This window comes from Anguilla anguilla, chromosome 14 (assembly GCF_013347855.1).
Source record: "Anguilla anguilla isolate fAngAng1 chromosome 14, fAngAng1.pri, whole genome shotgun sequence".
NCBI classification, from domain to species: domain Eukaryota; kingdom Metazoa; phylum Chordata; class Actinopteri; order Anguilliformes; family Anguillidae; genus Anguilla; species Anguilla anguilla.
The window spans coordinates 40,047,273-40,062,269 of NC_049214.1; the positions used below are offsets into that span (position 1 = coordinate 40,047,273).

Here is a 14,997-nt window from a genome sequence, read left to right on the forward strand (position 1 = left end):
ACGCTGAACACTACACACCACACTGAGCACTACACACCACGCTGAACACTACACACCACACTGAGCACTACACACCACGCTAAGCGCTACACACCACACTGAGCATTACACACCACACCACACTGAGTGCATGCGTGTTTGCATGTTTGCGTGTCCATGTGTGCATATCCAACCCCCAGAAAATGCCCTTTGGACCATTACAGGACTGTGTATGAATAATGTCTTAAAATGTCCCTTCCTAAAACAAGCTACATAAACTTAATTAGCACATGATTCTGTTTGTTAATATAGAACCTGAACATAATACAGCGACACCACTTTTAAACCAGCCTGCTTTATATCACCCTAGGATGCAAATATCTTACCTGATAGTATACATCTTGTATATGAAAATGTGTGTGGCGTATATGGCTGAATATTACTGTGAATAAATATTTAAAGTAAATTATAAAAACGATCAAAGAATCATGAGTCTTTTGAGTCATGCTTTTCTTGGTTTATTGCTCATTGCTTATCTGCTTGAGGGAAAATGCGTAGAACGTATTATCACTCATTGGCTTACAAACTAGCAAGCAGTACCAGCTTTGCAAAATCACGGTGGTCCAGAGGCGGCCGCATCATTAGGAATTACGCTCGGCTTCTCAGGATCCAGCGGAACACGCGGCGCATGCCGTCGCCGCGGAGAACGGAACGCTCCCGGGGAAGGTTCCGGAATCCCGCCGCGAGGCCGACTACTCTGCCGAGGGGCTTTTGATGGTGGGGAGCAGGGCGTATGTCTGGGACCAGAACTGAACGAAGCGGGTCCTCAGCTTCTGCCTGACCGAGTCCCTGTTCATCTTCTCGTTGATCTCCAGGTACTGGTGTTCTGAGCCGGTGAAACGAGGCCAGGCGACGGGGACATCGGACTCTCCTTTATTGGGGTCACTGTGTGGGAGAGGCCAGAGGACGGTATGAGCCCTAAATTGTGTGTGTGTGTATGTGCGCATGTACATGCATGTGTGTATGCGTGTGTGTGTGTGTGTGTGCGCGCACTTACATGCGTGTGTGCATGCGTGTGTCTGTGCGCTTATGTGCGTGTGTGCATATGTGTGTGTGTGCGCTTATGTGCGTGCATGCATATGTGTGTGTGGGCATACCACAGTGCTGTACAGGCCAGGGGGACGGTGTTTACCCGGTTCTGGCGAAGTTGGTCCAGTAGGCGATCATGTGGCGGGACACGGTGCGGTGGCGGGGGAAGTAGGCGAGGGGCGTGGTGAAGGGCTTCCCGAAAACGTACTGCAGATCTTCGGCGTGGTCGGCCCCCATCCAGCTGGGGTAGAAGGGTATCCGGGACGGCACGGAGAACTGGTAGGAGTACGTGCGCCCGGTTCTGAATGAGGGCGGGGCAGGAGAGGGGGGGAGGGAAGGGGTGGGGGAGAGGGGGGTGGGTAATATAACGCTGGTGAATGGAGTGTGTGTTACGGCTTGGTGCTGTAACAGTAATATAACGCTGGTGAATGGAGTGTGTGTTACGGCTTGGTGCTGTAACAGTAATATAACGCTGGTGAATGGAGTGTGTGTTACGGCTTGGTGCTGTAACAGTAATATAACGCTGGTGAATGGAGTGTGTGTTACGGCTTGGTGCTGTAACAGTAATATAACGCTGGTGAATGGAGACAGGCTTGTGTGTTATGGCTTGGTGCTGTAACAGTAATATAACACTGGTGAATGGAGTGTGTGTTATGGCTTGGTGCTACAACAGTAATATAACGCTAGTGAATGAGTGTGTGTTACGGCTTGGTGCTGTAACAGTAATATAACGCTGGTGAATGGAGTGTGTGTTACTGCTTGGTGCTGTAACAGTAATATAACGCTGGTGAATGGAGTGTGTGTTACGGCTTGGTGCTGTAACAGTAATATAACGCTGGTGAATGGAGTGTGTGTTACGGCTTGGTGCTATAGCAGTAATATAACGCTGGTGAATGCAGACAGGCCTGTGTGTTATGGCTTGGTGCTGTAACAGTAATATAGCGCTGGTGAATGGAGTGTGTGTTATGGCCTGGTGCTATAGCAGTAATATAACGCTGGTGAATGGAGTGCGTGTTATGGCTTGGTGCTGTAACAGTAATATAGCGCTGGTGAATAGAGACAGGCTTGTGTGTTATGGCTTGGTGCTGTAACAGTAATATAACACTGGTGAATGGAGTGTGTGTTATGGCTTGGTGCTGTAACAGTAATATAGCGCTGGTGAATAGAGACAGGCCTGTGTGTTATGGCTTGGTGCTGTAACAGTAATATAGCGCTGGTGAATGGAGTGTGTGTTACTGCTTGGTGTAGTAACAGTAATATAACGCTGGTGAATGGAGTGTGTGTTACGTCTTGGTGCTGTAACAGTAATATAACGCTGGTGAATGGAGTGTGTGTTATGGCTTGGTGCTGTAACAGTAATATAACGCTGGTGAATGGAGTGTGTGTTACGTCTTGGTGCTGTAACAGTAATATAACGCTGGTGAATGGAGTGTGTGTTATGGCTTGGTGCTGTAGCAGTAATATAACGCTGGTGAATAGAGTGTGTGTTATGGCTTGGTGCTGTAACAGTAATATAACGCTGGTGAATGGAGTGTGTGTTATGGCTTGGTGCTGTAACAGTAATATAGCGCTGGTGAATAGAGTGTGTGTTATGGCTTGGTGCTGTAGCAGTAATATAACGCTGGTGAATGGAGTGTGTGTTACGTCTTGGTGCTGTAACAGTAATATAACGCTGGTGAATGGAGTGTGTGTTACGTCTTGGTGCTGTAACAGTAATATAGCGCTGGTGAATGGAGTGTGTGTTATGGCTTGGTGCTGTAGCAGTAATATAACGCTGGTGAATGGAGTGTGTGTTATGGCTTGGTGCTGTAACAGTAATATAACGCTGGTGAATGGAGTGTGTGTTACGGCTTGGTGCTGTAACAGTAATATAACGCTGGTGAATGGAGTGTGTGTTATGGCTTGGTGCTGCAACAGTAATATAACGCTGGTGAATGGAGTGTGTGTTATGTCTTGGTGCTGTAACAGTAATATAACGCTGGTGAATGGAGTGTGTGTTACATTTTGGTACTGTAGCAGTAATATAACGCTGATGGATGCAGACAGGCCCGTGTCTTACTTGGACATGTTCGCATGTTGGTAGAGAGTAGCCTGGGTGGGCACCAGGAAGATGAAGTCGGTCTCGATCTCGGCAATGGTCTGCTTGATGGTGGACTTGCTGGGGGTGGAGCCCCAGCTCTGGGTGTACTCCTTGTAGGCGAGGCTGGCCGCCTCCGGCCCCTTCTCCCGGGTCAGAGCAGTCAGCAACTCCATGGCCACCTCCCTGAAAGAAGGAGGAAGCTGATTGGTTAACACCTGACGGGAGCCCGTATGACAGTAAACCTAACTGGCTAATACTGTAAAGGACCCAATTACAAAGACGGAATGCGATTTGTTAACATAAGAGAGGAGCTGATGGAAGTCTGGTTAACATTGGACAAGATGTTTGGTAAAGTTAGTAGCCAAACATTACAAACGTGGAAACTGACATCAGAGAAAAGCCAATGAAAGTGGGTCAAGCCAGAAAACTAGATTACTGAGGAGGGTCTGATCAGATAATATAATAATAATATAAGGTAATATAATAACATCAAAACTAAAACTGACATCAAATGTCAGAATGTACTGGATACATTAGAAAAATAACTTTTGAAACATTCCATTATATAATTATCTCTGTCAATAATGTATATGTGAATGAGGAAATGGTGCAAACAAATAAAAATGCAGCTATATTTTATCTGCCTGATTGCCTGGCAGGCACACACACACACACACACACGCACATATGCACACACACACACACATGCACACACGCACAGACACACAAGCACGCACACACACACACACACGCACGCACACGCTGTACGATGTGTACGTTTCCTGTGTTGTTGCGGTTCTGCGGGGACTTCCCAGCATGCCCGGAGGCAGACTCACGGGGGCGTGGGCTGCAGGGGCTGGTTGATCGAGGGCACGTCGATGCCGCAGAAGAGGTGGCCGTCCATGTTGTTGATGCCTACGATGTAGTCGATGTCGGCGGCGTTGTGGAACAGGTTTCCCGGCTCGTCCGGCAGGAAGTCCCCGTCGATCACGGGGGCCAGCAGCAGGTTGAACAGGAGAGGGTCTGGGGAGAACAGGAAGTAGTTAGTTAAGCCCCTTTTCCACTGCAGGGCCGAACGGTTCTGAGCACGGAGAGGAAGGGTTCCAATGGTGTTGGTTTGGCGCTAACCACCTGGCAACGGTTTGGTGCTGAACGATTACAAACCATGCCCAGCACGATATTTTCGGCACGGTTAGACAACCGTGCTCAGTGCAGCAGAACCATTCGGGTGGGTAGGCTTAATGACGTATTCACTGATTGGTTTCACATTACGTCAGTTTTGTGTCTCTGCGTCTCTTCACGTCCTCTTCCGTAAGCTAGGTCAGTGGAGAAGCTAATATAAATAAAAATGCCAATCAAAAATCGTATTCCGTCATAGCAACAAGATAAAGATAGCCATAAGATATACAGCAGTGAAAACGCTGCTCACTGAATAACGAAATAAACGGGACAAAGTTTTAAAAAATGATACCATGTCATTCTACAGTCAGTACCTGGGACTAAATATTGAATAAATAGGCTACATAACCTTACCATTGGTTTTACGCATAGAGATGTCCCTTTTGAGACCGAGTGGTCATATTGTCTTGGACAATCCGTTTATGAAATATATTTCGCGCATTTTTGACGCCTGGGTACATTCAAAATAGCTGGGCATAATACCACACGTATCGCCTACGGCGTTGATTCCGTTTTTAGTACAGTCTGGCTTGATTGACAATTTATTCAGGAGGTGAGAGTATAAGCTTTCTAACGATGTATAACATGTCTAATTTTGCTTTTGGAATAGCATTTTATAGGTCAGCGTTCTTATCATCGCATTAAGACGCTGCACCAAATGAAACGTTGTTAACGATTTTTCATAATTTCTTGGAAAATACTATTATTGTTGAGGACTTCTGGGCATAGCCAAGCCGTATGTTTGCTGATAGACCTAGCTGACATCGTTTTCTGGAGCAAAGCAGAAGCGGATTGAACTCGTTGATTTACTGTCTCTCTGAACACAGATAAAATTTCATCATTGCTATGTAAGTATTACTGCTCAAATAATTTGGTTATAGCCTACACGTTATTTTTGGATTGAGAGTCTTTAAATAGGTTAGTGGTATTATATAATGTGGATATTTCACACTGTAATGTAAGCGTTAGTTAGTAGTTTTTTGAATGCATGCAACAGTGATGGTCAGTGGAGGATACACTAAAAAGAAAAACCAGAAACAGACCAAAATACACAGAATCCTCGTCCGTTTCGTCAGCCAACGAAACATAACGTAACAAAAACAAAACAGTGTGGGGAGCAACGACAACAACTGGCGCATATTACATTCACGACGCCGTCGCTGATCCACCACGTCACTTGCTGTCCTCACTAGATACTTCCTAGTCCTGGTTTTAGCAGCCCGACGGTGGAAACAGAAACCGTAACCGTTCCCACGAGTACTGAGCAGCGCGGAACGGCACGGAGTGGCCCTGGTAACGGTTCGGCCCTACAGTGGAAAAGCGGCTTTAGTCTGTTAGTCTGGCGGTCAGGTGGAGTGGTTGGGGTTGGATAGGGGGTGAGTCACTCTCGTCTGTTAGTCTGGCGGTCAGGCGGAGTGGTTGGGGTTGGATAGGGGGTGAGTCGCTCTCGTCTGTTAGTCTGGCGGTCAGGCGGAGTGGTTGGGGTTGGATAGGGGGTGAGTCGCACTCATTTGCCGGTCAGGCGGAGCAGTTCTGGGTTCTGGGGGCGGGACTCACTGGATGGAGAGCCCTTCAGGTGTAGACTCCCAGCCAGAGTGAGAGCCACAGGGTCTGTGATCTTCAGACACGGCATCATCTTCTCATCTGTGGGACAGCCCACCTTAATGGCGATCTGAGGGGGGAGAGAGAGAGAAGGAGAGAGACGGGAAGAGAGAGAACAAAGGGAGAGAGAGAGAGCTTTTAGTATCTATTCTTTCTATAATTGGCAATGCTGTAATTGTTGATCTACACTACAGCAAAAAACATTTTTTTTTACAATTGTTTCTCTTTTGTTGTTTGTCACCAATGAAAGAACCTGGAAACTGAAACATGAAATGGAGTGAGAGAAAGGGGGAGAAACGGGTGGAGAGAAAAAAAGGGGGAGAGATGGAGATGGAGAAAGATACACATCCATGTCTTCAGAGCAGAGACTGGCCTAAGCCTGAGCCTCAGTGAGTGGAGGTGGGCAAGGCTAACACGGACCTAAACCGCCACCCCCCCCCCCCCCCCCCCCCAGCAGGGCCTCACAGCGGACAGCTATCCCATAATCCCTGGCTCTGTAGTTCTCCCTCTAGTCTGAAGTGCACTGTGGTCACTGCTAGCCACTGTAGCTCAGTCCGGAAGAGTTCTGTCCACTGGAACCCAAACCCAGACGGGGAGAGAGGAGAAGAGCACGCACCTCCTCCGCCAGCGCCCGCGGGTTCCTGTTCACGGCCCAGGGGCTGAGGGCCACCCCGCTCTGAGAGATGCCCCTGCGGATCAGACCCCTGTTTTTGGGAGAGAGGAGCTGTGCGGGGAGACACATGCACACACATTTACATTAACATTTACGCATTTAACATTAACATTTACACATTTAACATTAACATTTAGGAATTGTTGTTCATAAAACGCGCATACACGCACGCACGCACACCCACACACACATGCACATACGCACACACACCCACAGGCCTTTTAACAGTTCTAAAATCAATGCGATACAAAATCCAGCGTTCTAAAGCTATTGAAATAGCAAAATTATTCTTTCGGTTTTGAATTGTTGTTACGTCCCCTCCCCTTTTCAATGTCCAATTTGCAACGTTGAATCACGGTTCTAGTCACTGGCTTAATTTAGGGATGCCAACCACCCCACAAAATACGGAATCATTACTTATGTGGACAGTAGAATAGGCATTCCGTATTCAACTCATGCTACGGGATGAGTATCTTTGTGAACGATTCCGTTTGTAGTAACCGCTGTTTTGAATACAATTCAATAGTTAGCTAGCTAGCTAGCTAGCTAGCCGGGATAGCAAGCATACTGTGAGACCATTCTGACCTAAAACCAAGAATTTTAATATTGGCTAGGTGACAGGTGACGGCGAACCTATCATATAGTTAACTGGCATTCAACCCCGGTTTCAGAGTGTCTTGGAAAAACGCAGTGTCTACACTGCGAGACCGCAACATTTTAAAAAGCAAGACAGAGCTAGGGAGTTAATTTGATTGAGTTATGGTTTCAAGTAGTTTTCTTAAATAATGTAATGACAAAAATGACCAAAATTGGTGCTAATTGTATGGTACAAAACGAGAAGGAACTATTTTTCTCAATGGAACCGTTGTTTTCGTAGAATTAACAACCAGAGGTTTTTGCTTAACAACGGTGCAAATAGAACTGCCAACCAGAGTTTTGCTTGACAACGGTAAAATAATATGCCCAAACGGCCGTGGAATAATATTTCACTTTCAGCTGATTAAGTCGATAAAAAATCAATAAATATTCAAGTAACCATAGTGATTGTTGGTAACCCGTTGTATAAGTGGAATAAACCCCTCCGGGCTGTCCCGTTATGGGAAAATAATGTACTTCGGGGCTGGTTAAGCGACCCTCGGCTTCCCCTCGGGCGCATCACCACCCCTGTCGTACATTATTTTCCAATAACGGGACAGGTTTATTCCTTACTTAAATTACAGGCACACTTACACATTACATAGCATTTACATTGCATCCATTTATACAGCTGTACTGAAGCAATGCGGGTGAATTACCTTGCTCAAGGGTACAACGGCCGCTTACCTGGAAGTTGACGCTGGCGGCCCCGGCGGACTCGCCGAAGACGGTGATGTTGTCGGGGTCGCCTCCGAAGGCCCTGATGTTCCGGTGCACCCAGGCGATGCCGGCGTGCTGGTCCCACAGCCCATAATTCCCTGGGGCCGAGAGAAGAGCTGCCACATTACGTACCCTCACCCTTACCCTCTCCTCAAACCTTAACAAGGGGGCTGGGTTTGGGACAGAACTGGGACTCCCCGTGCTACAGCAGGGTGCTGTTTAAGACCAGGACAGCCCTACAGACCTCCAGCCGGTCATCCACTGTCCCGCAAGCTTGCCCACAGCAGTCAGCACGGGTGAGTCTGGATTCAGTAACAGTGCGGTTTTTTTAGGAGCTGGGCCTTTCAACAGTGAGTTACAGTTGAGAGTAATACAGGTGTACGGGTAAATTCAAAAGTATTGGGACAGCGACACAATTTTTGTTGCAGTCCCATTACATTTGCTCCCCTAAAATGGGGGGACTGCATATAAAAAGGGCTGTAATTACTACACAAATCACCCAGTGTGGACGAGAATACCCTCAAACAAAAGCTGACACTCTGCACTTTAACTGCGTATTCATTGTTTTCATTTCAAATCCGATGTGCTGGAGTACAGAGCCGAAAAAACTAAAATTGTGTCACTGCCCCCAATACTTTTGCTATGTTCAACTGTATCACTGAGAAAACCATAAAACAATAGCATCAGTGAGTATCCAGCTAAATGAACACATAACATGTAAAAAAGCAAGATAGACTGCACACATAGCTCTGAATTAGAACAGCCACCATGCCAATAAGTGTAATATACTGTATAGCAAGGTTGTGTTGTGTTTGTTTAGATGCCTGTTGGCTGATGGCTGACCTTCAAGTGGCCCACAAAATGGAGGAAGATTTAAAGAACCAAGCTGCAGTACTACGCCCATCCCCAACTGCCACGCCCATCCCCACCCACCACACCTGCCCCTGACCATCCCCGCCCACCCCTCCTGTCCCCGCCAATTCCCACCTGCCACGCCCATCCCCACTGTGCCACGCCCTCACCTGGCCCGCTGGCATCGCCGCTGCTGAGGAACCCCAGGGTGCCCACGCGGTACCCCACCGTCACCACAATGACTTTCCCCCGGTCAGCAATCTCCTCCCCGCTGTACAGGTAGTTGTCCAGAAAGTTGGCACCCATGGACCCCCCGACCAAAAAGCCACCGCCAAAGAGGTAGACCATAACAGGCAGACCGGTGGACACTGCCAGAGGAGAGGGGACCAGACAGACAGACAGACAGATAGACAGACAGATCAATCATATACAAAGTTTGATAGACAGACAGACACAGAAAAGAAAGACTGACAGAAAAATACCACAGATCGGTAAATGGAGTTGACTGATGATGGTAAGAGCAGTAAGATGAATGGAGTATGTATTGTAAAGATAGAGATAGAGCATGTAAATGTGTATACATACAGTAGGTGATGTAGATAGATGGAGTAAGGGAATTGAGTACGCGGTCTAGATGGTTGTAGTAAGGGGGATTGGGTAAGTGCAGTAAATGGATGGAGTACAGTTGGAATAGGTACTGTAGATCGATGGAGGATGGGTGCAGTATACTGTAAATGGGTGGAGTAGAGAGTGGAGTAGGTACTGTGGATGGATAGAGTAGGCGATGGAGTAGGTACAGTAGATGGGTGGAGTAGGGGTGGAGTAGGTACATTAGATGGGTGGAGTAGGGGTAGAGTAGGGGTGAAGTAGGTACAGTAGATGGGTGCAGTAGGGGTAGAGTAGGTTGTGGAGTAGGTTAGTAGATGGGTGGAGTAGGGGTAGAGTAGGGGTTGAGTAGGTACAGTAGATGGGTGCAGTAGGGGTAGAGTAGGGGTGGAGTAGGTACAGTAGTTGGGTGCAGCAGTGGGTGAGGTAGTGGGTACAGTAGATGGGAGGAGTAAGGATGGAGTAGGTACAGCAGATGGGTGGAGTAAGGGTGGAATAGGTACAGTCGTTGGGTGGAGTAGGGGTGGAGTAGGTACAGTAGATGGATGGAGTAGGGGTAGAGTAGGAGTGGAGTAGGTACAGTCGATAGGAGGAGTAGGGGTGGAGTAGGTGCTGTAGATGGGTACAGTAGTGGGTGGAGTAGGTACAGTAGGTGGGAGGAGTAGGGGTGGAGTACGGGTGGAGTAGGTGCTGTAGATATAGTACCCGATCGGCCCTGCGGGACCCAGATGTTCAGGTAGAGGCAGTCCTCACTGCCACGAGTCTCAGTCTGAATCAGATTCACCTGCATGCACCTCCTGGCAAACTTCTTGGCCTTCAGTACCCCTGCAGAGAATAAATAATGGTTAACACAGCAGAGATATGAAATACTGGCTTTAAAAATATGGCATGTGAGTCTATTCAAACGTAGCAGTTACTGGTATACACTATATGATCAAAAGTATCTGGACACCCCTTAGTCTGGGGCCGTTTTTCATGGTTTCATAGTTTCAGTGAAGGCTAATCTTAATGCTACAGCATACAATCACATTCTAGACGATTCTGTGCTTCCCCAACAGTTTGGGGAAGACCCTTTCCTGTTTCAAAACCATGTCAATGGTTTTGTCAAGAACGGTGTGGAAGAGCTAGACTGGCCTGCACAGAGCCCTGACCCCAACCCCATCCAACACCTTTGGGATCAACTGGAAAGCCAACTGCGGGCCAGGCCTAATCGCCCAATCAGTGCCCGACCTCACTAGTGTTCTTCTGGCTGAATGGAAGCAAACACCAGCAGCAATGCTTCCACATCTAGTATAATGTCTTCCTAGAAGAGTGAAGGTTGTTATAGAAGCAAAGGGTGGACCAACTAATATTAATGGCTATAATTTTGGATGAGACGTTGGATGTCAGGTGTCCACATACTTTTGGCCGTATACTGTATGATGATAGATGAAGGTTATATATTTTCATATGCACATTCTGAAAAGACATTATTTATGTGCTGGATTCAGTATTTTGATATTACTGGGATACTGTATTTGTTTGAGCGTGAGGCTGTGGATGAGCTCGGGGCTGTGGCAAAGCACACCTTCCCAGCCAGGATGGGGTTGTGGTTTCTCAAAACGCTGTGGCTGGGCGGCGAAAGGAATCCCCTTGAACACGTCCATGTAGCGGAAGAGCCCCACGTGTTTGTTTTCCCCGTCGACCATGCCTCCCTCTGTGAGCACCGGCCCCAGCTGAGAACAGAGACGCACACCCCGGTGCGTGAACAAATACTGCATACAGATACGTACACAGAAACACGCTGTACACACATAAGCATACACGCACACGCAGACACATGCTGTACACACACACAAGCATGCATGCACACACAGACACATGCTGTACACACACAAGCATGCATGCACACACAGACACATGCTGTACACACACAAGCATGCATGCACACACAGACACACGCTGTACACACAAGCATGCATGCACACAGACACGCTGTACACACATAAGTATACATGCACACACAGACACACGCTGTACACACACAAGCATGCATGCACACACAGACACATGCTGTACACACACAAGCATGCATGCACACACAGACACATGCTGTACACACACAAGCATACATGCACACACAGACACATGCTGTACACATAAGTATACAAGCACACACAGACACATTCTGTACACACACAAGCATGCATGCACACACAGACACACGCTGTACACACACACAAGCATACATGCACACAGAGACACAGGTGCATTCACACATATACGAAAACATTGGATATTTACTGTACAACCTATACTGTACACACATACACAGATACAGGCTTGTGCTCACACAGACATATGGACACACACATGGAGACACACACACACACATCTGTTAAAGGGCACTATCGACATTGCATAGCTGTTCACCGAAAAGAGAATTGCCCAAAAAATTAACCTTGAAACACAGTGGAGCTTATTATTGTTAGAAAACCAGGGATAGATGCAAATGTCACATTTAAAATTTAAGTGGGGTAATCTCATTTATCATTTTTATTTTTGGGAAGTCCTTTTATCTCTGTTGTCCTGAAAAATGCAGTTTAGCACATACTAAAGAGCAAATTAAATTATATTTCCTGATACCAAAGGGAAATGTAATGGATGCACCAAACAAACAAAACAACAAAAATTTTAAAAATACTTTCCATGTCCAGGTAAACACTTTCCCTGGGTTTTGACCACCCATGTGACGAATACACATTCTGCTTCTGAGTCAGATGACGTGAAGACCTGCTATCGGTGTAGTATTCCTGCTGACAGGCAGCTGCAACTTTCACTCGCAATATTTCAGTAGTCTGAGCCAGAACAAACATGCTCAAGGTCTTTGCATGTCTGTGTGCGCGTTGGTGTATGCGCGTTTAAATAATTCTAGAGTTCCTTGATATAACGCACATATAGACCACAATACAGTTTCATGATAACGGAGATGTTGAACAAACCACATAAAGGGTATACAAAGTTCAGTCATAAATTCACTACCCTCTTTCTTTAAAAGGATATTTTGCATAACTGGACTAGTTTGCAGACCTGGTCAATAAATCTGCTTTAAAAAGATACCTCAAAATGTCCAGATTTCGCAAATAAATAATTGAAAATGTCTACCGGATTAGGGTTTAAATATATATATATATTTTTAGGAAACCATAATAAAAATTAAATAATAAGATTTGAAAAATTAACCCTTGAGAAAGTGCCGAGTTTGACATACCAACATGGCCAGTCATCGGGCAGATTTAAAAAGCAATAATCAAACAAAAAGGGCTATCTTGCACTAGGGATTATTTTTAAATCAAACCTGCAAGAATGGGATGACTGGTGGCAAAATTATGTCTAATCAGACCCTCTCCTTCTTTCTAAAACAGGGGTGTCAAACTCTAGTCCTGGAGGGCTGCAGTGTCTGCTGCTTTTGTGATTTCCTTTTAATCAGTGGCCAATTAAGGCCTTGGAAACAAGGCATGCATGCACAAGATGTGGATCTTTTGCCAGTCAATGACTTAATTTAAGCACTTAACTGTAGGTGCAGGAACACACAAAAACCAGTAGACACAGCAGCCCTGCAGGACTTGTGTTTGAGATCCTCGTTTATAATTTATTCCTCTAAGCCACTTATGAAGGTATTCATCTGGAGCAGGGGTCCTCAATCCCATCCAGGAAGGGCCGCTGCGGGTGCAGGCTTTTGTTCCAACCAAGCAGTGATGATTCTACAACACACCTGATTCTACTAATCAAGGTCCTTAGCAAAAGACTCTAGTGGTTGATTGTTAGAGCGAGGTGTGTTATTGCCTGGTTGGAATGAAAGCCTGCACCCACACCGGCCCTTTTTGGATAAGATTGAGGACCCCTGATCTGGAGTCTGTATCACAAAGCAGGATTACTGAGTTAGCTGGATTACTGCACTGAGTAAAACCCGGAACCCTCCCAAATCTGGGACATGGACTGAAGTAAAAACAGCTGTTCCGGGTTTTACTCAGCGCAGTCATCCAGATAACTCAGTAATCCTGCTTTGTGATACAGGTCTTTACTCAGCGCAGTTATCCAGATAACTCAGTAATCCTGCTTTGTGATACAGGGTTTTACTCAGCACAGTTATCCAGCTAACTCAGTAATCCTGCTCTGTGATACAGGGTTTTACTCAGTGCGACTATCCAGCTAACTCAGTAATCCTGCTCTGTGATACAGGTCTTTACTCAGCGCAGTTATCCAGATAACTCAGTAATCCTGCTTTGTGATACAGGTCTTTACTCAGCGCAGTCATCCAGATAACTCAGTAATCCTGCTTTGTGAAACAGGGTTTTACTCAGCGCAGTTATCCAGCTAACTCAGTAATCCTGCTTTGTGATACAGGTCTTTACTCAGCGCAGTCATCCAGCTAACTCAGTAATCCTGCTCTGTGATACAGGTCTTTACTCAGCGCAGTTATCCAGCTAACTCAGTAATCCTGCTTTGTGAAACAGGTCTTTACTCAGCGCAGTTATCCAGCTAACTCAGTAATCCTGCTCTGTGATACAGGTCTTTACTCAGCGCAGTTATCCAGCTAACTCAGTAATCCTGCTTTATGATACAGGCCCCAGGAGTCCTATTTTGGTTATTTCTGTAGGAAGCCCTTAAACCCGGCAAACTCTCGGTGCTGTACTGGGCATGCACTGTCCTAAATTTACATGTAACAGGGTTCACAGGGACCGCATTAAATTATACTCAAGGACTTTCGAGTGTTTAATTCAAGCACTGTTTCCCCATTTTCAGTGACCTTCCACAAAACAAGTAACTGAAATGTTTGTTGATTCTCTAAAAGCATAACATTATATTTATATGATATACGACAGTTGCATGTATGAAAATAGTTCATTCTAGGATCTAATAGTATAAAAATATCACTATTAAAATCACTGTATCAAAATTCAATGAACAAATTGTTGGGAAATGGTTGCAAATGGTTTTTTTTTTTTTTTTTTGAAGGACCTTTTCAAGCATTTCATGAAAAAGGATCTGTTTCCCCCGGTATTCTAGTACTTACCTTACTGGCCATCAATTTCAAGCACATTCAGCACTTCAAGCACCCTGGGAGAAAACTGATGTGATATTATTGGTTATTAATAAAGGTCTCGGTTCTCCTGCACTTACAGAAGCCGCTGACGCCGACCCCAGGCACAGGGCCACCACCACCGCAATCTCCAGCACGGTCATCGCAGATCAGCTGTGTACCGAAAGACCGGACAACCTCGTTCCCGCCGGCTATTTATTCGAGAGCGGTATCTTTTCCCAAACTATTATTGATCGCTCGGTGCTATTTTAAACCGCAGTTGCACAACCTCGATTCGTCTGATATCATAACATGGTCACGGATAAAATCGCACAAAAAACCACGAGTGGCCTTGTGGTAAGAGCACCCAAAAGCCAAGCCCCAAACAACTTTTTCAGTGCCTCAGCCAAGCTATGCTAAACATGTCTAAAAATGTCGTTTTAAACTCATCTCTATGCCTGAGTGGCTATAACGTTTAAGTTTCATTGTTTTCCCCTCAGCTTTGTGCTAATACAAACA

The 14,997-nt window shown here is 46.1% G+C and overlaps 1 protein-coding gene and 2 long non-coding RNA genes across 3 annotated transcripts; 2 read left to right on the forward strand and 1 right to left on the reverse strand.

Moving 5' to 3' along the window:
* Positions 1–481: 481 nt before the first annotated feature.
* On the reverse strand, positions 482–14,700 carry LOC118212740 (bile salt-activated lipase-like). Its single transcript, XM_035390961.1, has 11 exons — positions 14,580–14,700; positions 10,984–11,131; positions 10,122–10,241; positions 8,981–9,178; positions 7,926–8,056; positions 6,546–6,653; positions 5,885–5,999; positions 3,985–4,171; positions 3,128–3,331; positions 1,172–1,369; positions 482–924 (listed from the first exon to the last, which is right to left on the reverse strand). The coding sequence occupies exons 1-11, from the start codon at positions 14,640–14,642 to the stop codon at positions 732–734; spliced, it is 1,665 nt and encodes a 554-aa protein (XP_035246852.1). The 5' UTR covers positions 14,643–14,700; the 3' UTR covers positions 482–731.
* LOC118212743 lies at positions 8,059–9,139 on the forward strand. Its single transcript, XR_004762297.1, has 2 exons — positions 8,059–8,254; positions 8,779–9,139. It is a non-coding gene; the product is annotated as an uncharacterized LOC118212743 (long non-coding RNA).
* Positions 9,213–10,260, forward strand: LOC118212744. Its single transcript, XR_004762298.1, has 2 exons — positions 9,213–9,636; positions 9,670–10,260. It is a non-coding gene; the product is annotated as an uncharacterized LOC118212744 (long non-coding RNA).
* Positions 14,701–14,997: the final 297 nt, after the last annotated feature.

Coding starts and splice junctions, on each gene's coding strand:
- LOC118212740 (XM_035390961.1), bottom strand. CDS start 14,642: ATGACCGTGCTGGAGATTGCGGTGGTGGTGGCCCTGTGCCTGGGGTCG. Junction 11,132..14,579: donor GGTCGGCGTCAGCGGCTTCT/GTAAGTGCAGGA, acceptor CTCTGTTCTCAG/CTGGGGCCGGTGCTCACAGA. Junction 1,370..3,127: donor CAACATGCGAACATGTCCAA/GTAAGACACGGG, acceptor GCCCTCATTCAG/AACCGGGCGCACGTACTCCT.